The sequence below is a fragment of the Notothenia coriiceps genome, unplaced genomic scaffold (genome assembly GCF_000735185.1).
Source record: "Notothenia coriiceps isolate Sejong01 unplaced genomic scaffold, NC01 NC01_scaffold00037244, whole genome shotgun sequence".
Classification (NCBI taxonomy): Eukaryota; Metazoa; Chordata; class Actinopteri; order Perciformes; family Nototheniidae; genus Notothenia; species Notothenia coriiceps.
This window is the reverse complement of record NW_011369945.1, coordinates 19,544,129-19,571,640: the sequence shown is the minus strand read 5'-3', so window position 1 is coordinate 19,571,640 and position 27,512 is coordinate 19,544,129. Positions and strand designations below refer to the sequence as shown.

The following is a 27,512-nucleotide window of genomic DNA, read 5'->3' as shown; positions in this document are numbered from 1 at the left end:
TGTATTCGCCTGTAAGTTACATCCGCAGGGAGATTCGGTTCAGTTCCATCACATAATGTAACGCAGTAACGCACCCATTTAAATCACAGTAACTATAACGGCGTTACTCAATGGGAATAGGTAACTAGTAACGCTATTAGTTACCGCAAAAGGTAGTTGCGTTACAGTAACGTGTTACTTTGTAACGCGTCCCAACACTGCCTGACAGTGAAGAATAAATATATGTATAACTAGTTTAGCTTGTTCCAGAGGTAGATAAAGTAGCTAAGTGTGTTAGGTCTAACTCTTGTCTGTTTCGCTCCGCTAACCGGTCCGGCGGGCGGAGCTGCAGGATTTCTGTTTCACACACACGTTGCATACCGCTATTTTACTGTCTTTTTCGGACTCCTTAAAATAATGCCAGACCGGTGAAGCCATTTTGGCGAGCTTGTTTTGCCGCGAGAAAAGTGTCATGTATTTTACGTCATGCTATCGGCTCTCGCGATCGGCATGTTTAGAGAACACCGATCGATCGGTAGAGAGTGAGTATCGGCCGATCTCGATCGGTGACCGATCGATCGGAGCAGCGTTTCCACCAGGGAGCCGTCTTGCCGTCATTTGATGCCCTTATTCAGCTCGGGACGCCCTGAACGTGAGCCGATGACGTCCAAAAAATATTAATAATTCGAGAGAAGATCGAGAGTTTTTATCGCTTGAAATGAGGGAAAAGGACAAGGACATCCCGCTGTTGGAGGGGCAAAGGAGTCTGGTGTGATTATTTTCGGAGTATTGAAGATCGTTTCCCCGACATCGAAGGTGCCTGCTACAGGACAACACGGAACGTGCGCGATTTGGACGAGCTGAGCGGGGGGGGGGGTTTTAGTGGAGCACGCGCGTGAGCTGCAAGCAACAGAGCCTCGCAGCGGCAAAACTAAGGCTCCGTGGTAAACTGTGGTAACGTGAGCGTGGAATTTTTTAGTGTGTACACGTGCAAAGTGCGCCCCGCCAATTTGTTTCTATGTGTCTGCCAGCACAATAAAGGCTCTTGAGGCCTAGTACCAGGGCCGGTCTAGTCAATTTGCCTTAGGCGAGATTTTATATATAAAGAATAAAGGAAAATCTCTACAAAAGGACAAATACACTACAGACAGAAACGTATTGACATAGGTAATATACGTCAAAATGGCTTCAAATGGTATCAGTATTGTATGAACTAGGGATGTTAAGATCCCCGATTCGCATCGGTGCCACCCGGCATAAACGTTCAAGATGAGAGTGCACCGGTTTGAAAAGGGTGCACATCGTCTACAGTTTGGGTTGAACCTCCGCGATGCATCGATTGTAGCGTCTTGCATCGGTAAAAAAACGATTAATTCAAATAATAATCCCCTCATCCTGTCAGCACTCTGCAGAGACGATTTCTGATCATTGCTTCGCACTACGGAGGCCGAGCGTCTCCAGTTTATCACACACACGACGGAGCAGTCGAGGAGAAAGAGAAACACAGCGCACCGAAAAATACCTACAAATCAAACGTTTGCGCAACACTTCGGATTTTTCAAGAAGACGGTCAACTTGAAAAATCGCTCGCAAATTGTAAACGATGCCCGTGCCGCTTTAAAGTACACAAGTAGTACGAGGAACTTAGCGACGCAATAAANGGACATCGAAGGTGCCTGCTACTTCAACATTTATTTCCTGTTACTTCTGGACCATGACGGTTGGCTCAACATATTCCACTCAGTTAAACGTTGAAGGCTGGCCAACCGTCATGGTCCAGAAGTAACAGGAAATAAATGTTGAAGTAGCAGGCACCTTCGATGTCCGGGAAACAATCTTCAATACTCCGAAAATAATCCCACCAGACTCCTTTGCCCCTCCAACAGCGGGATGTCCTTGTCCTTTTCGTCATTTCAAGCGATAAAAACTCTCGATCTTCTCTCGAATTATTAATATTTTTGGACGCCCTCGGCTCGCGTTCAGGGCGTTCCGAGCTGAATAAGGGCGTCAAATGACGGCAAGACGGCCCTCTGGCGGATACGCTTATCATAAACATGGGTATTCATTTCATGAATACCAAACTTTTTTAGTTTACACTGCTGAAAGTGTAAAATTCAAGATAGTATTGTATTTCAATACCGACTGTTAACAGAGCCAGGCATTCATCTTTTAAGACAAGGACGAGACAGAAACCTCATACAACCCTCCATCACATTCCTGCCAATGCAACACCACTACGTCACTTGTTTTTGTGGTGGTCGAACCGACTCCATATAAATAAATTAAGTAAACAAAGCAAAGCTGGAGCAATAAAGAGCAATAAAGAGGTTTCAGGGTACATTAGGTGAAACATTAGAAGATGGCATTAGAAAAAATGAGAACCCATAGAATCAGATTACACATGAAGGGAGAAATGGGCAGTCAACAAAATATAAATTACAGCCATGTGAGGCTAGAGCAGTCTGAATCCACAGAGGAGTATCAGTAACAATTGCTTTGGCCAGGTCACAACTGCAACACACTCCCTGGGCAGAAGGGGGTTGACTGCCACACACACACACACACACACAAAACACACACGCAGACAGCATGCTCCACCAGAGCAAACCTTATTGATCCGCCTCCTAATTTCATAATTAGTTTTTATTGGATTTCATAATCGTCATCACGACACATCAAAAGAAACTCAAAACCCCAGCAAGATTTTCTGCCCTCCTCAACATAATTTCTTTAAACTGTGAAAAGGAAGCCATGTATTCAATTCCAAGTCCCCAGCTGTGAGAGCGACCCTTTTTTTTCCCCCCTTTAAACTTCCCTACTAAAACTCCTTGGACAGCAAACACTGCACAAACACACCATTTCTCCCATGTGCAGTAACTGATGTTTAGCATTGCACATTTTCTGCATGATCTGCTGCTATTTGTCACACTTCTGCTCACTCCTCAGTCGCCTCTCACTTGTAGCACTTGTTAAACATACTGCAGCATGAGCAGCAGAAAAATGTGGGACTAAAGGAAAAAAGACTTGTCCTTTACTGACACTGATTCTGGTCATAGGTCGTTTAGTATTTCAAATGGCCTTTCCTTAGTCTTTCAGAGCCAATGTAACCTCCTTGTCATGGAAATGAGGATTTTTCACCATACCCTCACTGAGCCTTTGTAGCCAGTTGGCATTTTCGTTCAACACAGGAAATGTCTTTTTGAATCCTGTGAGTAGCTGCTCACACATCAACATGCTGAAAGATTGAAAGTCCAGCAGCAACCACAACTTTCCAGGAACTACAGCAGCTGGCCAGTGGTTCGTACACGTTTGAAGGTTTTTGCAGGGTTATGTATGCAATGTTGAAAGATATACTGAGTACAGAACGCAGACTGGTCCAGAGGGGGTTCAAAGACAAAGCCCATCTAATGTCCTCATTCACACTTGAGGACAGTTAGCCCGCTGACATCTGTTTATGAAAAAGTAAATTAATACAAAACAATAGAGGAACATTTCAGATTACTGGAATGAATGTCCCTTTGGACCACAGGCCTCAACTTCTCTATTAGCACCTCCGCTATCATAACTGTTCCAGAGAATCCTTATTGCACCATCTGGTGTGCAATAAATGAGGAGAAAAGTCGAATGGAATTGGAGGAGAGTTAGAAAAATGTGGTCTGTATAGAGATATCCTGTCTATTACCACCACTGCTCCAATGCTAAAGCACAAGTTAGAAGCTGGAATGACTTGATGCACTCGTTAATGGCGACTGCCAGATGTTAATCAGCCACAACAACTAATTTCCCTGTTTTTTCCCTTTGTTATGGCCCATTTTGAGACAAAACCTCTGGCATGATGACACAAACACAGCAGCTTTTAAATGAGGGCAGATGAAGATAAAGAGGGAAGGAAATTGAGAGATGTCGCAGGATTCTTATTGTTATTGACAGCAGAGAACCATTAATAGTTGCTGATGCAAACCCAAAAACTTCCAAACAAATGTTTTGTTGATTCATATTTAATTCAAACTACTTTGCTATGATCTCAATATCCCATAATGAAAGAAGGAAAAATATGTATTTTAACTACTTAACATAATTTCTTAGCAGAGGTCACTAAGACAGCAGAGTTTAGAAAGTTACACAAAGCACTGAGGCGTGAAGTCTAATGAGCTCAGAGGAACTCCAACAGAATACCGTTTTCAATGAGAACTGATATCCAGCCTGTGGACCCTTTACGAGTGTTAACCCACCCATCTCCTCCTTTCCAATCGATCCCTCTATAAAAAGCTAAACTGGCCCAGATTTTTTTTTAAAAGAAGACCACTGCATCCATTGATCAAATAAGACATTTAAGATCGCTAAATGACAAAACATGTAAGAAGAAATGACTTTATAAAGTCATTTCTTCTTACAAACTGTCAAAATAAGTTTTTTTTAAAATAGCCCATTTATCTAATGCTGTTTACAATAATTTACTCATTCACTCAAGGCAGAAAACATCGTCTGGTATCAAGGGAGACTCACGTGGATTTAGGGAAAGACAAACTAAACTAAATGCAGAGGGATTCCTTGGAAATAAAACTGCTCATAGCACATGTAGCTTTAGAGCTATACGACACAGCTTTGGTCAAGCAGGCAAAAACCCAGACTTGAACCCAACTGAAAATACAAAAATCTTTGAAGAAATGCCATTTAATAACACTTCCCCGTCAATGTGACACAGATTAAGAGAATCTGGTGGGAGTGAAGTGGAGAAACTCTAGAAATCCATGTGTGTAATGCAGGGAGCTGGCAAATCTAATAAAGACCCGAAGGTGTAGCTTCTACAAAGTAGTGAATAAAGGACTTAAATGCCACTGTAAACGAGGCAGTCCGTCACTGTGCCAGACACATCAAACCTACGTATAGATTGGAAAAAAGTACTTACATTTCATATAAATCAAAGCATGTGGGAAATAAAGAGCAGAGTTTCTCCGACGCTTTCCATCCCTGAAGTTCTCTCATCTTATTCTCCCTCTTCAACAGATCTATATATTGCAGGTAAGTCCAACCTGAGGGGCCTCTCAGTGACCCCACCAGGTTCATCACACCAACCCCTGCTCATACCGAGGTGTGGGCACAGGACAGCAGAACAAGCTTAAATCCCAGTGAAGATGTTTTTGGCCTTGATCACCGTGCCCATCGATCCCTGGCTGATTCCCACTCAGATACGTCTTATTTTATTAGTGGCTTCAGCCTTCTGCCGCCCCATTCCGCTGTGATCAATACCAACATGTGGACGGCCCATATTTTTCTCACTTTTAGTGCCTTAACGCTGTTTAACCGTGTCACCTGATAAACGACAGGCCCTCCCCAAACACTGATTTCCTATTGATTTCTCCTTCATTCAGCCATCCCTCCCTTCGTCACTCTCCCATTGTTTTTATCTCCAGTTATCTCCTCTCTCCTCCCTCTATACCTTAACCCCCACCAGACTTAAGCAGAGGATAGACCTGCCAGACACCTTTTAACCAATTCAACCACAGACACCCAACTCAGCTTAGGGCAAGCGAAAGAGACTTTAACGAGAGCAGGACATTTTCAAATAACCCTTTGGCATGTAAGACGGGCATTGAGTCAAACCTGGGGAGCTTTTTTCTAAAAGTGAGGTTTTTGTTTGTCATTTTCCATCATTACCCACCAAACAGCCCGCACACAAACAGTGGTCGAGACCTATCTGTGTGCATGCAGGCATTAACAGAGCAGGATCCAGTGAGCACCATGCAACAGATGCTATGACAACCTGGAAGGAGACAGCTCCATCCATCACCCGCTGAAGTCCTGATGATCAGAGCAGGGTTTGGACTGGAGGAGGATGCACAGCAGGGCAACACACAATCCACTTAAAGGCTTTCTATTGGGCTATAGCTGTATAAACACATTTCATATGTTCCGTAGAAGGCAAATAAAAACGAACAGCAGTGACGAGGAAATAAGATTAGGACTGAAACCAAATGGGAAAACAATATGTTGTGGACATTAGAGATAAAAAATATACTGCATCTCAATATTGGAGAAACCAATTACAAAAAGGAAGGATCGAACTGGTATCTGCCTGCTCGTTTTCTCTCCTCAGACTGTACATTATTTATGCAAAATTAAACCTGCTCCTATTCCTGCTTAGTCTGGCTCATCCTCTTAATTGATCTCTCATCTAAGGCACTTGTGTAAATCCAGTCTGCTCCTCCCAGCCATTAATGTCATTAAATATGGCTCCCTTATAACCAGATACTCTGAAGATGTCTGGATCAGCTGTGGTTGGAGTTCATTTTCTAATTCACAGGACAATACAATGATCTTATCGCTGTGAAACCCCTGTGTTTACGTCTTATTGTAATTCCCTGTGTGTTGTTTGCAGTCAACACATTACTTACAACTTTGCTGTTAACATTTGTAGCTGCCCGTAAGAGAAGAAAGGAACAAAAAGATTCAAAGACAAATGGTACTCTCTGGAAATCTGGGGAATTTCAGGTCTATGCATTAAGTCTGAATAAGCCAGATAATAAACTGACACCATGAGCATCTGTTAAGGAATCCGATAACATGACCTGGCATCTTTTATTAGGCCTCTCACCCTTTAACAATGGGTTAAGTGATAAATTGACATTTACAGCACAGCCTGCCAAGTACACTGGGTACAGAGCACACTGAGAAACTGACCGTGAAGTAATAACGAGCGAGTGGGCAAGAGCAGAGATTCTTTATTAACACGAGGGGAGAGGAGTTGAAGGGGTTGTGGGCTAGGAACGGTTTCTTGAACAAAACTCCCGTGCTTTAACAGCAACCCCCCCGCCCACCCCTCTATCAGGGCTGCAGCCATGGGAGAGCTTGAGCACCAGCTAGTGGTAGTGGAGTTACCCTGCCAAGACTCCCCACACCAAACACATTAATCATGACCAGGGGAGTGTAAAATTCAATCGGCTCCTTCCATCCATTTCATGTGAAGCAGACTGAAGGCCGGCCTTGTAGTGCCTGAGAAAGGAAGGATGAAAAAAAAGGGAGAAAAAAGGAAGAGGAGCTCCCTACACTTCATCAGAACCCCTACTTCATAACAAATGGAGTGTCTCTCCGGCAGAGGAGTGCCATCAGAAACACGCGTTCTCTCTATCCATTTAATTCCGGCAGAGGAGGAAGGGTCAGGGAGGGAGCAGTGGGAGCGCGTTCTGCTCCTCGCTTGCCGCTTCCCCAGTCACACAGTAAACTACCTTTTAGGAATTGTTTCTCAATAAGAAATGATCAGTCCATTTATCTGCACCAGGCGGGCCTGTCTCCTCACCCAGACCTCCAATATCTTTCGTTTGACCTGATCAGGGCTATAAACTAGACCGAGACACTTTCAATTTGTCACCCGAGGAGGCCTCTGCGAGTCCCATGCTACTGATTGCATCCTCCCTCCCAAATGTAAAAATTCCTCCCATGCTTGAAATCTCTCAGATTCTTTTTTCAATGCATACAGCTCCTTGGAAGTAGAGCCTCCTGTTGCCATGCTACAATAAAAGGTTGTGTGAGATAATCACATCCACACACCATGTACAGAATGTAGTGTCTGTGGGGCTAAAGAATATAGCCAGGACAAAAAGGCAATTTGTAACATGATTTAAAAAAAATAATGAATCACTCATGATACTGATTAACTACAAATTTACTTTTTTTGTATTTATTACAGGGTTCATACACTTTTTCACCAATGATTTTCAATGACTTTTCCATGACCATTACCTAATTTTCCATGACCAAAGAAATTACTCTTTCTCAGCGGTACCACTGAAACATTTTTATTTTAACATGGTAAGCTGGACAATAAGGTCTGCATTGGAAAACATGTTGTGCCTATCTAAAAAAAATCAAATACTAGGCGTATTTGACTGGAGACTAGAGGGCGTGATTGTAAAAATCTCTCAGCAGCAAAATACCTCGTCAGTTAAATGCCATTTTACATTTCATTACTATACGATACAGTATTTATTATCGTTACAGTATTACTATCTTGGCGATTAGATCAAATATAAATTATATTTGATGCAACTTTGGTTACAATTCCATGCCTTTTCCAAAACTTTGGAAAAAATATTATTTCCATAACTTTTCCAGGGCCTGGAATTTGCATTTTGAATTTCAATGACCTTTCCAGGTTTTTAATGACCGTAGGAACCCTGTTATTAATATAGTATTCTGAATAAAAGAAGAATAATCTTTTTAAATAGAGCAGTATCCTTCTTGCATGTTTATATATTCTCATCACTTGTCACTTTGCTATGCTTCTGAATGAGAATTGCTTTAGCATAAAATAACAAGATTGGAATTTTGGATTTAGGCTCATTCAGATGATGTGTCAAAACACATGACAAATCAACATGCTTTATCACATCAAAGCCAAATTCACATAATAATAATGTGTATTTCATATCTATATTGCCATAAATCAGTCCTGCTTGCTTTTTTCAACATTGCCCAAAGTGGTCAATACAACTACCAATGTAAAGGGACATCAAAGTTGTATGGTCTCATGCAGTCATATTGCACAATTCTACACAAACATCACGTGGGATGTAACGAGTATAAGTCAGAGACACCATGAACCCTTTCAACAAACACCACCATCAAAAACTGGGGAAAAGCACTTATTACTGGTTGTTCATTGAAGGGGAAATATTAACCACACTGTTTCCTTTCAAAACATCTACAAACTTTGAACAGGGGGTAATTACAAGTCACACACCACTTGCTTTCCCATCAAACCCTTTAAAACAGTTAAACATTCTTTGAATTGGATGGAACATGTCAATGATTTTTTGACAGCACTGAAATATGGTGAGGAACACTCAACCACGTATATGCAGCCTGTTCAAACTGCTGCCTCGTCTGAGTCACATGCACGCGATTAATCACTGATGCCTCCGGCTGTCACTTCGCACGTATGTAGTTACACAACACTAATGGGCAACTGAGTGGAACTGAAAAACACATGAAGAAATCGGCCTTTCTTCTCTTACTTGTTTCCGTTCTCTTTGAAGACATCAGGTGGGGAACGGCCTCCTTCCTCTCTGATGACTCGGCGTTGCAGCGTTGCTTCCTTCAGGATACCTGAAATACAGGATATATAAGAAGCATAAGAAAAATAGTAATCTGAGAAACTGTCAATAATCACACCATGTTATAGGCCGTTGACAGATGACATCATTTAGTGTTTAAAAGTATTTTGGAAGAGATTCAACAGTTCTTGTGACACAGTTGGGATTTACTGCATCACTGACGAGCTTTAACAATAGGACGTGAAACTTTAGGTTGCTAACAACTTGGTGGTCCAGTCTAAATTGTTTGCAAGTAATATTTAGATCTGATTTATCAATAACGCTGTCCAAATGCACCCCATATTACAATAATAAAATAATATTCACCATATTTTTACGGCAAAAAATGTCTCCGTTGGTTCTCTTTATGTCGCAAATACACACACAAGTACACAAACTTATAGTCACAAAATAAACGTGGCTCGCCTTCACTAGTAATGCAAAATTCTAAAAAAATGATACAGTAAGTCCAATAAAAGGTGTTGTACTAAACAACATTCAGATTTTTTCTTGCCCTGTTTATTCATTTCTGTGGCACTGCGCTTGATTTTCTTTTCTTATCTTACTGATGAATGTTTGTTTGATAAATGGCTTTAATGTAAATACTTTTTTAAGCTTTGCTGAAGTTACTAATTTATATTTGTTTAAGTTTAGCAACCAAAGAAAGGCTACCACGATCTTGAAGCTAATCTCATTAGGTTTATGGGTTTTAGTTTGACTTTTTTTTCTACACACACAAACCATTTCTAACATAAAAGATAAAATCAATTACACAAAACTCTCATTCTTCTTGGCAATTGATCACCATGGAAAATGTACACTGTTCAAAATGAAAGAGGATTAAAAACACAGAAGTAGTAGCTGCCAAAAGGGGCAACATAACCAGACAACAACTGTCTGCAGTTACCCAAACCTGGTTACTCAAGTTAGTCAGTCAACTGTCAAGAAAACTGTGTATTAAATGATTTACATTTTGCACATGATATTTAGGTAACGTGGATATTCAGTCATAATTGACTAATGTAGGTGCTTCACTTTGCATTGTTTTTAATTGATGCAGCTAATGCCTAATTACTGAGTTTAATTGGGTAGTAACTAATAGCCATTACTGACTAATTGACTCGAGAGGCAAACCATTATTTCAGATGTGACATGTTGAATATTAAAGATATTTGAACTTTTAATAAGCCATATTTTTAACTGAGTAGTTACTCTTCTGTCATTTTCTATGTGAGAAGCAACCAGCCCAAACACTACACACCAGTCCATACTCAACTCATGTAACCTAAAGATAAACTAACAGTCATAGCACTGGGATGATATGCACTACTCTTCTTTTCCTATCTGTGTAATTTTCCCAGAGAACACTGCATCTTCCTAATACTAACACAAACATATCATTGAGATTTCTGCTTATAGACCTTGGGAAATGCATTCAGTTTGCAAAGGAAAACAACTGCAGGACACACACCGAGAACTGAACTGATTCATTAGTGAAGCATCTGATTGTGCCAACGGCCAGACAGAGAAAATGATACCCTCTAAGTTAATTCTTTTTTCTGAAGCTACCAGCCATATCTTCAGGAGCAGTCCTCCCTCCCTACACCTTTTGTTAAGGTCTAAATGTTAAATGTGTAGGTCAGTGATGTAAGAATAAACTGTACCACTGAGCCAAAGACAAAGGGTAAAAGCGAGTAACTGCAAACTAAGAGAGCTACAGAATATAGAGCTTTTATCCAAAGCACTTTAGTCACACACACACAAGAATTGCAGTGAGCTAATATAAATTGCTATCACAGTATAGAAAAATAAACTCATAGCCAACAACATATTGATTGTAATGATGTGTTTGCAAAATCCAGTTCCTGAGAATGACAGTAGTTTGGGAAAGTTGTTAAGGAAAGAAGGTGGATAAGAAGCCAGTTTTAAAATATAAAGTTTGAGACACAAATGATAAACTCAGCTGGGACAAGTAGCCCTTTGCAATACAAAAACATTTGTGTTGTTACGGATTACAAGACAACAACAGCCTCTATATGTTTAAACAGACCAAAACAAATATGGTTGCAGAGAAAAATCATGATATAAGTGACTTTGACCTTGTAATTGTGGGAGGCTACAGAGTTTAGCAGTAGCCTTTTGGCTAAAGTCTACGGTAGCCGATTAGCCTAAGGCATGCTGTATGCTGCCAACAGGAACATGTATTGACATTCAAGCTACTGTTTCATCATATTTTACATGAAAAATAGCGGCATTTTGTCTTATTTTCATAAATTCAACATTAGCTAGGTAAATGCAAACAAACAGCAGCCATTTTAAATTGGCTAACCATAACGTTTGGCTAGTAGCTAATGGGCTGACCAGTGCACATGGAAAGAAAACATGTCAGTTCAATAAATGTTTGTAAACAAACCTTTTGGACTTCCCATAACACATTGGAGGTTTATCTTCGTCGAAACGTCCTTTCATGTAACCAGTAGGTGCAAACTGACATGACGCAAAATTTAATTATGATAACATAAACAACCAGACATTAATCCCACACGACACTCAGGTGATAGGAAAGCATCTTGGGTAGTACGCAGGTATGGTCAAATTGGCGCCTTTTTTTCTTCGTTAAACTCTGCTTTTGAGCCATAGTGAGCTCAGTGCTTCCATTGAGGGCTGAAAGGTGAACTACAGCTGCTGAGTAGATGAGAGCTTCACCTGCCCTCTAGTGGATTCTTTGAAATTGTTAACTACCATGTAAACATAATATAGTTCGGAATAATTTAAGGTGTATATTTTTATTCCATCTCTCTTTGACCCAAGTTGGGCCAAGAATACAGCAGACACTTTTTAATTATTGCTTTTACCGATGGAATTAAGTTTTGAACATTTACTAGTAAGTAATGACTGTAGCCCACAGAAGTACAATTTTGAGGAGGCCCACTTTTACCTTACTTAAATGTTTTAATTGTATGCTACTCTATACTCCAATACGTTTAAGAGAAAATATTGTAGGGTACATTTTACCATACAACATTCATTTGATAACTCAAGTTATTAACTACTTTGCAGATTCAGATTAAATAAAATCACCTAACAAATAAGGATACAAGATGTTGTGTTAAACCACCCTGCAGTTTATTTAGTGGTTAATACCAGTCTATGGTTAATACCCAACCTTTACCAGATGCAAAATCCCATTCCCAAAAGTCAAAGTTGATAAACAATTTTTAAATGCTGTCACATTGTGTTAAAAATGCAGGCTATTGTCTGTCAAACTATTGTTTTTGTTTGTTTACACTCCACCTATTTGACAATGAATGATTCTTAAATATAAGAGATAATCCCTTTATTAAATTAATAATACAAATCCAGTAATATATCTAAAATGAGCCATTCTGCATTATGAATATTTATATATTAGTTACTTTAAATTGGTTCCTGCCAATACTTAAGTATAATGTAATTTTTACTTAAATATGAGTTCCTCTTGTAATATAGTATTTATACACTGTATTTCTACTTGACCACAGTCAAATATCTAAATACTTCCTTCACCACTGGTTTTAGTGGTGCATAATGTAATTATCAAAATTGCCACAAAGTAATTGCACCACTTTTTATGGTAGAATACTACATGCCCCCAGATATGCTTACTATAAATTGATTAAATATATTAATTTAAGTCCATGTGTTAACCACATTGCACCTCTAAATTGATGAATGGCTCATCAACCTAAGTCGAAACAACCATTTTTAATTTACACACTTATCAAAAAGGGAACTAATACATACAGACACTCATAAATGCCCTTTCACTCAATTATAATTTGAATCATTTGAAGTGGGCACCATTTGTAGTACAACAGTGACACCTCCTGGCAAAATGTTACACTGAATAAAAAGCATCAGTATGATTCATAAGATTAAAATAACAGTAGTTGGGTGGGTGAAAAAAGAAAAAATCATCAGCCAACACAGAGTGCATGACAATAAGGCTTTATTTGAAAATGTGAGGAAGAAATGGCAGGTGACAGTTTTTTATCTCAGCGGTGAGCAATTACACAGGACTAAAGATTACTGCATTGGCTGCATACATACTCCGTATCAGCACAAACAAGTTAATACGTTTTTATTTTCAATAAGTCCTAGAAGGTGATTGTAAGTGTATAGTCTATCAGAGTACCATTTAACATGCAAAGGTACTTCCTTTGTATATCCATCTAATTTGAGTTGGCTTACCTATCTACGGTACAGTGTGTTCTGTGGTTTGATTACAGTTTCACTGAATCTAGCTAAAGTAGTAACCTCAAGAACAAGATGTATGAAAAACCATGCAGGCAGAAGTAAACGTTTAGTGACAGTGACCTTATGGATTTTTAAGCATATGACAAACCTTTAACATACTGCTCACTGGCGGTTTCAGGGCCAAATACTTCTGAAGAAATATAAAAACAAATAAAAACGTAAGCGGGAAATGTAGAACAGATGCTGTCAATATGGAATGGAAGTCTCAAATAATTTGCCATTTTACTGAACATCTGGTAGATGGTTTTGACAGTAACGGGACAAAATTACATTAAGGTCTGTCTCAAAACTGAGACAAAATGTAAAAGGAAATGCAATTATTATGACAAAAGAGATGGCTTAGATCGAATAAATGCTACTGTTTCTTTGAAGCTCTGGATGCATTTCTGAATGCACTTTATGTCATCACAGGAACAAATGGCACTTCATTTTTAGTTTTGATTTCACAGCTTTGCATTTACAATGCTTGGGTGTATTTACACATTTCATCTGAAAATGAAATGTGAAATAGTCTGAAAAATAATAATTGGCACAGAGTGGTAACAAGGCCACTATGTATGGAAAACGAGGATCAAAAAGTAAAGCGGTCTTTTCACAGTATCATTATTAGATGTAAAAGATAAAGAAATGCGTTTCCTTCTGCAGTAAATTCCTGAAAATATATATTACTACATTCTGTATGAAGGTGCAGAAAGTTAAGAAATCAAAAATAAATTGGAGATAAAGTGAACCAGTTAGAAACATAAAGGCACCCAGGCTAGGGGGACGCAAATTAAACAGAACAAAGTAAGCCATAAGTCTCTCAAAGGGAATCATCCTCACATACCATTGACTTTCGTTCTCCATCATGCAGCAGGAAATACAGCGATTAAAAAAATAATTAAGCCAAGAACCAGGTGAGGACAAGCCTGTGGCATACGAGCCGTTCCCTGGACCTGAGCCTGCTCGGACTATGTACAAGTATGAATGAAGTGAACTACCTGACTATACATGAAACAGTCTCGTCTCATCTTACATTCGTCACCATTTACTCCATCACAGGTACACTACATTACTTCCAAAAATCAAGAAAGACGCTTCCAAATGAAGTCACATTAATGTCAACTCTAAAAATGTATCAACTTCATCCCATTCTAGCGTGGCCACATAGTGTGGAGGGGTTGAGCAGGTGGACATGGTTTATAATACATCTGTATATACAATGAGATGGAGAGGGGCACAGTGGCAATTTGAGAGGGTGTTTCTCCTTTTATACCCGTGAGTCTTCAGTCTTAAGAGGATGGAGAGCTTCAGAGTACCCGGGACCTCTTGCTGGCCAGTGAACCATGCTAAAAGAGAGAAGGGACAGGTTATGTTCAATCAGACGATAATATACTGGGGCTTCAGACAGTTAACTCACTTTAACGTTTAATATTCAACTCACGTTTCAGAAGACGCTCAACAGCCACATACACAAATATCAAGTTGGAGGAGCTTTCTTTGACCTACCTTGGCCTGCTTGTAAAAGTGAGGGGCAAACTCGACCAACCAGGACGACTCCACAGCAGTCACATCGCGCATGTAGTATTTTGCCGTCTGCAGCACTTCATTGAAAACCACCCTGAAAAGGAGACAAAGTAAGATAGAAGTCTGAATGCGTGCACATTTTCTGCACACCATAAATGTTCAAGAATAAGGGAGCAAAGGAAACTTGCTGCAAAAGAAAATGCACTGACCATTTTGGAGGTTTCTCTCCATACAGCACAGAGCTGGGGTGGATGTGAAGCTCACGGTCGTCTCGTAAAGTCCTGTCATTGCAAGTGAATATGAGAATGAGTCATGTGATTTGCAAATGGATGAAAAACTGAAAATAATCCTTTTATGCATTTTATAGATGATAAAAAGGAGAACTCTCACCGGTAGGAACCAGAATGGTGAATGCGTGCTGCATTTGAGAAAAACCCAAGTACAATGCACTTCAAGATGACATCAGGATCACCTGTGCAAAAGAAAGAAGCAAGGAATTGTTAAAATGGCCATTTTACTTTAGTTATGACAGTGAAGCAAAAGGTGCCTTTAAGTAGCACACATTTGCATCATTAAAAAAAACATCTACTTTTGCAACATCATTAGAACATGAGTTCGTCCTTAATATTGGTAAATATTTGTGATGTCTGTTCTTTATTTGCAGGTCCCATGATTATTATTATTATTATTATTATTATTATTATTATTATTATGATGCGCCGCTTTCCCCCTTCTTCTCCAGTAGGACTCAGATGAGGGTGTCGCACTTTTCCTTGTACATGTGATGTTTCGGTGTTGTTGTTTTGTTTCTTTACGTTAACTATCAAGTGGGAACTAAGTATTTTTTGTAGTAAGTTTTTGTGTTTCTCTTATTATCCTACTATACTGTTATGTTTGGCTGCGAATAAGCTTGGCTGTGAATAAGACATATGTAGGACAGACCATCTATTTCTATTTATTTTTTTAGAAGGGGCAGGTCCTATACGATTATTTCTTCTCCCTGCTCCTTTTCGCTCAATGGTGTGTTTACAGAGACATGTTTTGTCAACAATTATTATACATTAAGTTGTGCATACCATGAACGGAACAAATAAAAATGAAATGAAATATGTCACTGACACAATCCCACCTTACATAAAACAAACATAAAACAAACAAACCTTCACTGGAAGTTCGCGGCACCTTAAACTTGTTCATGAGACGCCGGAGCTGCTCTCGTACAGTCACAGCCCGCAGCAGACCTTTATAGTTGAGGAAATGTTCCTGACACCACTGGGAGCTCTTCTGGTGCTGCAGTAAAGACGAAAAAGTTTCATTGTTTGATTATAGTCAACCCTCATTCTGCTGAGTTCGCCAAGTGTTGTGGTCACTGTCACTGATTGAGCTATACATTGTACATACATTCACACACACTATACCTTAATGAATGCTTCATACACATTCAGCATGGTGAGGTGGTCTCCCTCAGCAACTGCAAATTTCCTGTGCTCTCGAGCCTGCAGGGTGCGATAGCGGAAATTGGATAATTGTTATGCTGACAAAGCATTTCTGCCAAATACACAACACGCTCATTTTGAAAGCCGGTTTTCACTTACGGCAGCTTTCTTCTGATTGGCCGGCAAAACAAATATATTCTGAATCTGCATCATTGCTGCGATGGTAGCAATCTCTTTGGAGCAGCCGAAGGTTCCTGACTCTAGGAGCATCTTGGCAAACATGGGGCTGAGAGGAAACTCTGCCATCCGCACACCCATGGGATCAGTCAAACGTCCGTAATGGTCTAGTCCTGCCAAGACACACAGCTGGTTAAGATTCTGCATCATGTACAAGGACACCTTAGCTTGTAGATGCTTGCTGACAGAATTTTGAACACAGGTCTTGCAGTTGAAGGACAGTTTCCCTTTGTACTATCCTGCCCTGCTGACGGCTTGTTTCTTACCTCCGAGAGCGTAGAGCAGCTCCAGAGCCTGAACCATGGTCTGAGCTGGAGGAGGCTGCAAAATTATTGTTAAATATAATGTTACATTTTACAATTGCAATGTTTAAGACAAAAAAAAATAAGGAACTGCCTTTACTTGTGAAGTCTTGTCATTACATCTTGTAAAGCCGGAACACACAATGACTGCATTAATGTTATGGTTTCTGTGCATTATTCCCCGGAGGCTAGGGGACATTCTCGCTAATTAAAATGCAAAGTACCATTCCTTTCACAGTGGGTGAACCCATCACAGCCACCCTGTGGATGCAGAGAAGATACTCACCGAGAGGAAGCTGAACCGCAGCACGTTGTCAATGCCTAGCGCTTTCAGCTGCAGGATGACAGGGGCCAAATTTGTGCGCTGCATCTCTGGCACAGTAGAGGCAGGCAGTTTCTCAAAGTCCTCCTCTGAAGAAAGGAACACAGGCAATAAGAAACACAGGAAGGGAAATGAAAAGTGACAGAAAAAAACAGGCAGAGAGGGTTGAAGGAGGAGGATAGAACTACAACACATTAGGGGTCGAGCGATTATCGGCCTGGCCGATTATCGAGGCCGATATTCCGCATTTTACAGATTATCGGTATCGGCCTTTTTTTAATCAAATTGCCGATACAACTTTGGCTCTGATGCGGCCGTTTCTCTGGCTGCAGTCACCACTCTGTGTACACGAGCAATGTCCCGCCCACAGCGGCAGTGCTATCTGATAGGCTATTACTGAAGTGTCAATCAACACTGAAGATTTTCCGGGCTGCAGCCAGTCAGAGAGGCGGAACCTTCTCAGATTACAGGCAGGTGTGAAGAACGTAGACACAGACAGAGGCAAGCAGCAGCAGTGTGCGGTGTTTCGAAGGTAAATCAGTTGAAAGCCGAAGTTCAATAAACATCCCAATCCCCTATGCTGAAGTTGCAAAAACACCACGATCTTATGATCCAATTCTATCAGTTTCACAGTTAAAAGCCATATCGGTCGATTGCCTAAAATGCTAACTAGCATGATTCCGCTCACAGACTATATTCTACAACACTTTCATCCTTCTTCTATTTCTGAAAACCAACACATACCTGTGTAAAGTCTGAAGCATTTCCCAGGACGGTTTCGTCCGGCTCTCCCAGCTCTCTGGCTGGCGGAAGCCTTAGAGATTGGAGTTACCACAAGAGATTCAATGGCAGTGCTCGGGTTATACGCTCGCAGCTTCACAAAAGCACAGTCAATGACGAACACAACCCCATTTATAGTGATGGATGTCTCAGCTATGTTAGTGGCCACCACAACCTGCAAGAAACAAAAGAAAGAAATAAGTGTTTTGTATATCACACAATTTATCCAGTTATCGTCTCCTATGTTGACACCTACACTGTTAATGTAACTCAATGGCTATTAAACACATTAGAACAATGGCAGCGACTTCACCTTGCGAACAGTGGGCGGCGTCCTCTCAAAGACTTTCATCTGATCAGCGTAAGGTAAACCCGAGTACATGGGTAAAATCCTCAGGTGTTTCTTCATGCCGATTCGTGACAAAGACCTGGCCTGGTCCTGCAGAAGGGACACAACTTTCTCCACCTCTTCCTAAAGTGAAATATACAAATGGACAATGAAAAGAAGGTAACCTAGACAAAGACAAAAGACGGACCATGCCAAAATATAGTAATAAAATAACAAATTGAATGCTTGTGTTATTATATGCCATCTAGTCCTTCTGTCAAATTAATATTAAGTAGCTTTAAATTGCCACTAACCTGTCCGGTAAGAAAAGCAAGGACATCTCCGTCCTCCTCCGTCTCATGGATCTTCAGCACTGTCTCCACTGTGGCCTTTACATAGTCTGGGACAGGACTGAGAACAAACAGAAAACCCTTGAGAGTTAGCGAAACAAAATATACTACTGAAACACTTTTTCCTCACATTGGATTATGTGCGTTGACTACCTGACAGTGTAGAAGACGTCCACTGGAAAGGTGCGTCCCTCCACGGTCAGAATTCCACACGTGTCCTTGTTGGGATCCCCGGACTCGTTCAAATTGAAGAAGTCATGGAATTTCTGTAGATAATAGTGATAACTTCAGTTAGTAAAGGAAGCACTAATGAGGCATTTGTAGATCATGTTTAAAGCAAACATGTTTATATATAAAGTGAAAGTAAACAGACTTTTTATCAACTGATATTTTACAAATGTTTTGCAGATAAAACAATCTATGAAGAACTTCTGTACCCTCAATTCGACATCTTAAAAAAGTATGCAACTTACTACTGAAGTATAACTAAATAATGTGCATGTATAGATCAAAGTCTTTTCAAACAGACAGTAGATGTCTGATATGGCATTTTAGTTTTTTTTTTTATGCTGAGCGCAGCCGTGGCCCGATTGTGTCAGTTCTTTCATCGGTCTATCGCAGATGTCAGTACAATGTGATCCGACCTGACACCAACTTTTCCCCTTTCTGTCTTTTTTGTTTCTGTTCACGCTTATCAGGCATATCTGCTCATCTTAATGATGCTGTCACCTTGGCATCCAGAGTGGCAGAGGCCACAATCACCCTCAGGTCTCGCCGCTTTTTCTGAATCTATAGAAGAATCAGGAGTGTACAAAACAGTGGGAACAGAGAAGGAGAGTCAGCGTTAAAACGGAAAACAACTTACAACTTACTAGGACTATTTGTATAGTTACTAGAATGAATGAAAGTTAAATATTCAAGTGTAATTTTTTCAGAATCAGCAGGAATTACCTTCTTTAGTAGACCAATGGCTATGTCCGTGTACAGAGTTCTCTCATGCGCTTCATCTAGCATCAACACACTAAGGACAACAGCACAGTACAAAAGTTAGAAAGAGTAAATCCAAACCACTTTTAATGACACAATACAGTTTTCATGTCCGATAGAAATGACTTTATTCACAAGGGAAATGTTCAGCTGTCACAGGAAGGGAAAAAAGTGTAAAATAATGGGGTTGATTTTATTTAGCTGCTTCAGGGTTTTGGTGTTGTGCATAGTGTCTTCCTGTCATATTATCAGAACGCTCAGGGACACTTGAAATGAACAGAGCCACTGTTAATGTTATTGGTAACAGTGACTGTTCTTCTATGACAAGTTAAACTATGGGATTTGAAAAAAGATGACATAATATCTTAATTACAATCACTTACCTGTATTTTTTCAAAAGAGGGTCAGCCATCATCTCCCGCACCAGCATGCCATCTGTAAGGAACTGAAACACAAACGCACATTAAGTACTGAAAGGACCCAAACACAGGTACAGCTTGTGATGAAAGCTTAAAACATCTGGCAGGAATTACCTTAATCCTTGTGGCTTGAGGATCAGAGCAGTCATCAAAACGGATGGTGTATCCCACCTCATGTCCGACCTGGGCCCCTCGCTCCTCTGCCACACGATTGGCTACCTACCAGCAGGAAAGAGGGGGAAGTACCGAATTTGGCACGTGTCTTTCAGTGGGAACTACATTTATTGAAGAGAAATGACATTTGGCAAACAGCAACAGAGGACATCAGTAGAGGCCTTACAGAGATAGCAGCCACACGACGAGGCTGTGTCACTCCGATCACCTTCCCCTCCGTTGCCCAGCCAGCCTCCAGAAGATACTGAAGTGAATCAGATGAAAGAAAAGTTAGATCAAAAAAGATGGAGGAAGCAAAAGAGAGACTGCAAAGGAGCAGACTTTGCATACAATGGCTGATGTGGTCCAAAGCCCTCTTAAAAAAAAGAGCCAACTAAGCAACAATGTTATGTAAAAACAAGGTGGGAGTAAAGCCACATGAAGGGCATCAGTCCAATGCGGCAATGTTGTGCCTTTGACTTTTAGATATGTGACTTCGAGGACATTTTGCTTCAGCTTAGACAAATACGTAAAAACTGGCGTACTGGTGTCCAGTATTTCTTAAGTTGTGCCACAATGTACCATGGTTGAAATTGTACTTATACTACAGCACTAACCTGGGGTAACTGCGTTGTTTTTCCACATCCTGTCTCACCAACTATGATGACAGTCTGGAAGCTCTCCACCAAGTATAAGATGTTGTTTCTGTGCTGAATAGGACACAATGAATACAAAGTTTATCACTGAAATACACACTACACACAGTTCAACACATTTCCCACACTAATGTAACATCTTTGCATGTTCAGAGGCGATGTAAAACCTTGAAAACGGGGAGTTTCTGTCGTTGCTTCTCTATGGAGAGGGCTGTGTGCGGGTTGAAGATGATGGGAGAGCCGGTGGTCTCTGTGTTGAGCTCCCGCTCCTCAGTGATCCCCGGAGCCTCAGCCCCTGGGGCAGAGCAGATGGTGGAGGTAAAGATAAGATGTTTTATTTAAATATGAGCAGAATGAGGCTTCCAGATGATGAAAGGGTTTAGTGCAAAGCGAAGACTTAAACTAAAGCATCTATAGGTGTTGAAACCCCCTTATTTTATTGCACGTCTGCACGTAGCTGTCGTACTTTCCGCTTCATAGCACATGCGTTTTATTTTTGGCAGGTTACATGGTTACTTTGATTCCGCAGAGCTATCGTTACCCGGGCTGAACTGGCTGCAGAGATCACGCAGCTGCTGTGAAAGCAGCTAAGGGAAACCGAGACTAAATGAGCTTTACAAGCAGCTTCCCGTTACTGAATACCAACCCCGGAAAATAACAATAAATGCCCGATTTATTCTTTTTTAGCGTACTTACCCGGCTTCCAAAATTTCATCGTGGAAAGGGGAGCAGCCATCTTGGATTCTACGTCACATATTTTTTTTCCCTTCTGCGCTGATGACGTCAGGAATCGGGCTTTCTGGTTAGATTTTATGAATGATGTATGAATGATTGATGTGAATGCGGTTGAGTTCAAGTTAGACGAATAGCTTAGTTCATTCCAGCAGGTGAGTGCCAACTAAATGCACATGCGCTTAAGACTAAGTAATAGGACATACATACTGTTTCATTAAAATAAGCTTAAGCATAGGTGGACAATGAAAACTCTGCAGCAACAAAACATGGTCAAAACCAAATCTAGGCGAATAATCATAATCATCTTAATTGGAATGGGCCTGCCTTTTATCCATTCTCTCATTATACACAGAAATAAACAACATCTAGGAACAACAACAACAATGATGGACAAATAACACTACAGAAGATAGGATTTTATTCTCTTGATTCATTGATTCATGTTTTTTGATTCTGCTAATCAGTGATGGAAATATAGGCTACCATTAATTAAGCATTATTTTTGAGATACTTATACATAGCCACCGCTTTATACAAATGTTTTAATACTAATTTAATTGAGTTTACAGCTATAGTTAGTTTATTTAGAGAACAGGGTTTAACACACAAATCAAGGGGCCAGTTTACAAAATATGAAGCCACAGATAGGAAATTAACTATTTAAAAGTTGCTGCTTGGCTGAATGCAACATACAAAATGCAGTAACTTTAAACAAGTGATGATCCAAAACTCTTGCTGTGGCAAACTGCCAGCCAATGAGTACTCTTTACTTATGATACTTTAAATGTTGTTGCTACATTGTTTGTACTTCTGCAGTTTAGTTTGTTTTATATTTATTGAATAGTGTTGCTACTCATACTCATGTAAAATGTCTTAAAACTTTCATATTGTAGCCTACCATGAGTATTTGTTTTGTCACCTCTGCCACATGTTTTGATTCACACAAGGCTTGCCGCTTGTTTGAGACGCGTTGCGGCTCGCCTCGAAAGTAGACGAGAATAGTCGATCGATCGCAGCCGGGGGAGGTCTCAAAAAGCTCGCCTGAAGTCGGACAGCTCCGAGTCGGCTTCTTCTTCTTCTTCGCCTTCTTCTTCTTCTTCTCTCGGTTTTTTGGCGGATTGAAAACCACTTTAAGGTGCATACCGCCATCTCCGGAGTCGGCTTGACTCGGTTTGCATTTATAAAGAATGCACACATGTGTTCGTTGATGTCAGATATGTACTAAGTAAATACATTTGTTCCTGCTCAAGATTAGATTCAACTTTATTGTTATTGCACAGATTACAGGTACTGAGACAACGAAATGCAGTTTAGCTTCCAACCAGGAGTGCAACAAGCAGTAAAGTGAAAAGTAATGTACACAATCTACAGAATAAAATATAGAATTAATTGAATGATGAATAAACAGTGAGGGGTATGAATATACACAGCAGCCTGTGAGCAGTATGAACAGTGTGTATGAATATGCTAAGATATATAAAGTATGAAAACGGTAAGCAGTGCAAGTATAGTATAACATATAGATATTAATTTCATGATGATAAACATTGTGGAACAATGATGAAAAATGTGAATGGAAGTGGCGAGGTAAAACTGACACAAAACAACAAACTTTTGCCGAGCCAATTGAAGAGTTTCATCAGCAGCACGTGGTAAAAACCACCAATGAGCGCTCAGCTCGAGATACCAGCGAGTCGTTTCCCATCAAGCATTTCGCCTCCGCAGCCCGTGGAGAGAAACTGCGCCGCCTCGCCGCGCCTCGCTCTCAAGGCTGCGGGCGTCTTTGTCCCGCGAGATTTCAACGTCTCATGTGAGCGAGCCTCCAGAGCAGGGGTAGCCAACGCGGTGCCCGCGGGCACTAAGTCGCCCGCAGGGGGGAAATTGGTCGCCCGCGTGCATGTTCTAAAAATAGCACAAGTCACCATGGAGCTCCGTCTAAAAAATTATTGAATACATTTTTAATTTTTAAATGACAATATTGAATATAACATTTTTAAAAGCACACATTTTGTATGTACATATGTAAGTGAAATGGAGATTTGGTGCGTGAAATTGAACTCTGACCCCAGATAGGTTCAGAGTTGAACTCCACGCACCAAATCTCCGTTCCACCTTTAGCTGAGACAAGTTANAATGTTTCTAAAATATTTTTGAGATTTGGTTGAGCAGGGTATACTTTACTTTTACTCGTCCTTTTATTAGAGATGTGTCTGTTGTTTGTGTTTGTTTTTAGTATCAGGATGGAACCCTTGTGTCTTTTTCTCTGCAAACAGAATCTACCTACGGGTACAAATAAATAACCTGAACCTGAACAATCACAAGTTTTTTGTGTCAGTATTTGTCTCCCTAAATGTTACCTAAACCCAACCTTAAGTCAAACCCTAGCAAATCATCGTATAGTCACCCAACCATAACCTCAGATAGATGGGCGACACTTATTATAAGAGAAACAGGCTTTGACAAAAGATTAGTGATGCATCAAGCTATTTTAGTCAAAACAATAGATTATGCATTGTGTTATAAACAGTTTCTCTGTTTTTTTTTCTGTAGAAAGAACCAACACACACACACACCCCCACACACCCCTTGTAATACATCCCCTAAATAGAAAACATAAACAAATGAAATGAAGGGGATAATAATGCATTACCATCTTTTCATTCAAGTATTTTGTTCTCTAAATGAAGTTTCTCTCTTTTCTTTTACAGGATGAGTTTTTAGATGTGATTTACTGGCTACGGCAAATTATTGCAATAATTCTTGGTGTGATATGGGGAGTCGCACCGTTGAAAGGATTCCTGGCAATAGCCATGTAAGTGTGCTGGACAGACTGTCTTAAAATATATATTTAACTGAGCATTCTAGTTGATTCATATCTCATTGAACCAAAGAAAACACAGAAAAGTTAACATGTTTATGTGTTTTTTCCGTTAGATTCTGCATCATCAACGCTGGCATCCTGTACGTATACTTCAGCAGCTTTCAGCAGGTTGATGAGGAGGAGTATGGTGGCACGTGGGAACTCACCAAAGAAGGCTTCATGACATCTTTTGCTCTCTTTATGGTGAGTATGCTAATATTTATTGAAAGACTTGTTGGCTTTTCAGCTTTCTTTAGAATAAGAGGTTCAAAATATGGGCTAAAGGCAAATATACTATATAATTACGGTTAACTCATGTTTTACGTCATATTCAGCTGCATAGCATTTGAGCGCCGCTATATCGGGTGGAGATGGCTAACATGTGCATGGCATCTTATGCTTTTGGTTATTTTCCTTTTATAATTAAATAAAATAGCTTATTCTGGTTTCAAATTCGTCATCAAATCAAAGACTGGATATTTTTAGGTTCTCAAATGTATGATTTGAAATAATAAAACGTTTAATTTAGTGATGCTTAACGCTCCGTGGTTTACTTAATCTGTGCATAGAACACCACTAAGAAAATATGTGAGAATAAAACTCAAAGATTAATAGGTCCCTTAACAACAGTGTGTATTCACAGTTTTAATAATAATAATTATAAATTATAAAAATGTATGATAATGCTAGAAAAGGGGATCTACAATTAAAGTAAGCTTAAAACAAATTGTATCGATAAAAAATAACATTATTTGGAACACCAAATTTTTGTTTTTGTAGGAGTTGTGCTCAGTCAGTGTATTTTTCATTAGCGAATAGCCAGTTATTATTAGTCCGCTTGTAATTGAGTATACTGTGCTGCTAACCACTATGACCTGCATCAATCTTAAGTTTAATTTGTTCATTTGTATCTTTAATTTCCTTTTTCTTTTTCCTTTACCAGGTGGTGTGGATAATCTTTTACACAGCACTACATTTTGAATGACAGGGATCCATAAGACACTAAATATGAACATTTCTGTTGAAGTAAATTGCCAAGAAAGAGGAACCCCACAGCTTGAGGGGTCTCAATGCTCCTCCCTACAATATGACTTTTTCAGTGTGCAGTGCATCATGGGAATCCTTGTTTGATTAACAGGATCCTGCAAGAACACCGTGATGAACAAAAAAATGTACACCTGTCTAATTCAGGGGTTCCTTTTAAGGCAGGCTTTATCACACTTCCCACATGTTTATATTTCCTTCTTAATTTTAATGTTATCATCTCTTTCAAAACACTACCGAAAAGGTCAGTTGAGATCGGTCGCAATTCAATGTGCGATGGAAGATTGCCTTGATGTGAATCAGAATAGAACTTCCTTTGTTGGTTTACTACAGGGCCTTTCGTCTGCTTTAGAAGACATGAACGGACATTTTAGACTATAAAAGCAGCATGTGTTTCATCCCAGTTGCTGACAACAAACTGTTGTCATATTTATTAAGGATCAGTCAACCCATAAGTGTGAATTGTTACCTTTTTTTAAATGTAGGGACAAAACACATGATACCGGATATAACTACCAGTAATGAATTGTTCTTGTGGTTTTTACTGTTAAATACCATCTCTTAAATTTCACTCCAAACTTTATGTTTTGTCTTTTGATTTTTTTGCTCACTCGATATAAACGTAGCATTTTTGAATAAAATCTGTCAATAGTCATTTTGTCTTAAAGGTCTGGTGTCCAACAAATGTGAAAGTTCTTAGGCAACCACACATATGATATCTCACTCGTGCTAATTTTAACATCAAAACCAAATGCAGGCTCGTAAAATACACATATCGGCTGATATTCAATCCCGATGACGGGATCTGCCAGTAGTATCAATATGCTGTTGCTAAGGACAGGAACTAAAAACTATCCAAGCAATCTGTCCATACAAATGATTTCCTCAAAGCAAAGAGGAAACATGCATGCCCTTTTCAGATGCAAATGTTCACAGATTTAAGCTTAAAACGAGTCGGTGCGCTGCCATGACTAACTGTTCTTATATCTAGATGTCATTTATTAATGGCATTAGTTAGGAGGGTAGACCTAATTTTAAATTAGATTATTCTCACTTGTAGCTTCCAGATCAAAGTCTTACCTGTTTTTGAAATTAATTTAAATTTGTTTGTAAATTCTGTACAATGTCCGTTTTGTCAAATCCACCTTGTATTAAACAGATTTATTTGTACTTATGTTATATCTTGTTTAATGTAACATATTTCTCAGTATTTTATAGTGAAGAACTTTTAAAAACAGTTCTTGCAAAGTTATTAAAATTATAATGTTATATTAGATACGCAGCTGGTGTTTGAAAGGATTGTATTTTCTGATCAAATCTTTTGGGAATCATTAAACATGGGCTTTATTTGGCCTCCATTTTCAAAGTCATGGTTTTTGTGTTTTTTTAATCCAGAAGCTATTTTAGTGTGTAAGATTATTTCAGTTTTGATCAATTTTCGGAAATCCATTTCTTGCAGCAGAATTCAGGGTTTCCCACACATAGACTTTACTTGGGCGGGACGCCCAGTTATATTTCGTGATCCATTTAGTTTTAGTTTTTTGTATGTATCGTGAACGCAATGCTGCGCAAATGTGGGTCTGCCTCACACAGGGTGACTGGCTGTCTACATGATGTGGGCTGCCGACATGGCCACTGTCATACAGATCATAAATCAAAGCCCTTGATTGGTCTCTGTGTGTCATTCAAGCTCGGGATAACTACAGCTCAGGTGAGGTTAAGGACTCTTGAGTGTTTAGATTGTTAACTTAGTCATAAGTTGTCAGTGGGTCTCAAACGGTTTGGTCACCATTTATGTAAACACATATTTCCATTTGAGGGGGTGATTAGTAAAATATGCATGAATAAAAAATAAAAAAGAACTTGGTGAAAAAAGGTACATTATCAATCAATCAATCAATCAATATTTATATAGCCCAATATCACAAATGTTACATTTGTCTCAGTGGACTTCACAGTTTGTACAGAATATCAGTATGACAATACGACACCCTCTGTCCTTAGACCCTCACATCGTACAAGGAAAAACT

General features: G+C 39.7%; 2 protein-coding genes and 1 long non-coding RNA gene across 3 annotated transcripts; 2 read left to right on the top strand and 1 right to left on the bottom strand.

The window, feature by feature from the left end:
* The first annotated feature begins 6,242 nt into the window (after nt 1-6,242).
* Nucleotides 6,243-23,514, top strand: LOC104964929 (uncharacterized). The gene is made up of 3 exons (XR_800483.1): nt 6,243-6,254; nt 13,993-13,996; nt 23,407-23,514. It is a non-coding gene; the product is annotated as an uncharacterized lncRNA (long non-coding RNA).
* On the bottom strand, nt 13,044-21,604 carry dhx35 (DEAH-box helicase 35). The gene is made up of 21 exons (XM_010793841.1): nt 21,540-21,604; nt 21,011-21,138; nt 20,805-20,897; nt 20,375-20,452; nt 20,149-20,253; nt 19,999-20,060; nt 19,580-19,649; nt 19,358-19,417; nt 18,782-18,894; nt 18,593-18,689; nt 18,264-18,422; nt 17,915-18,125; nt 17,135-17,259; nt 16,813-16,867; nt 16,469-16,659; nt 16,292-16,369; nt 16,034-16,163; nt 15,264-15,345; nt 15,083-15,154; nt 14,856-14,967; nt 13,044-14,695 (listed from the first exon to the last, which is right to left on the bottom strand). The coding sequence occupies exons 1-21, from the start codon at nt 21,577-21,579 to the stop codon at nt 14,657-14,659; spliced, it is 2,100 nt and encodes a 699-aa protein (XP_010792143.1). The 5' UTR covers nt 21,580-21,604; the 3' UTR covers nt 13,044-14,656.
* Nucleotides 23,515-24,244: 730 nt separating the features above from the next.
* Nucleotides 24,245-26,852, top strand: rab5if (RAB5 interacting factor). Its single transcript, XM_010793843.1, has 3 exons — nt 24,245-24,390; nt 24,513-24,642; nt 25,382-26,852. The coding sequence occupies exons 1-3, from the start codon at nt 24,260-24,262 to the stop codon at nt 25,421-25,423; spliced, it is 303 nt and encodes a 100-aa protein (XP_010792145.1). The 5' UTR covers nt 24,245-24,259; the 3' UTR covers nt 25,424-26,852.
* The last annotated feature ends 660 nt before the right edge of the window (nt 26,853-27,512 follow it).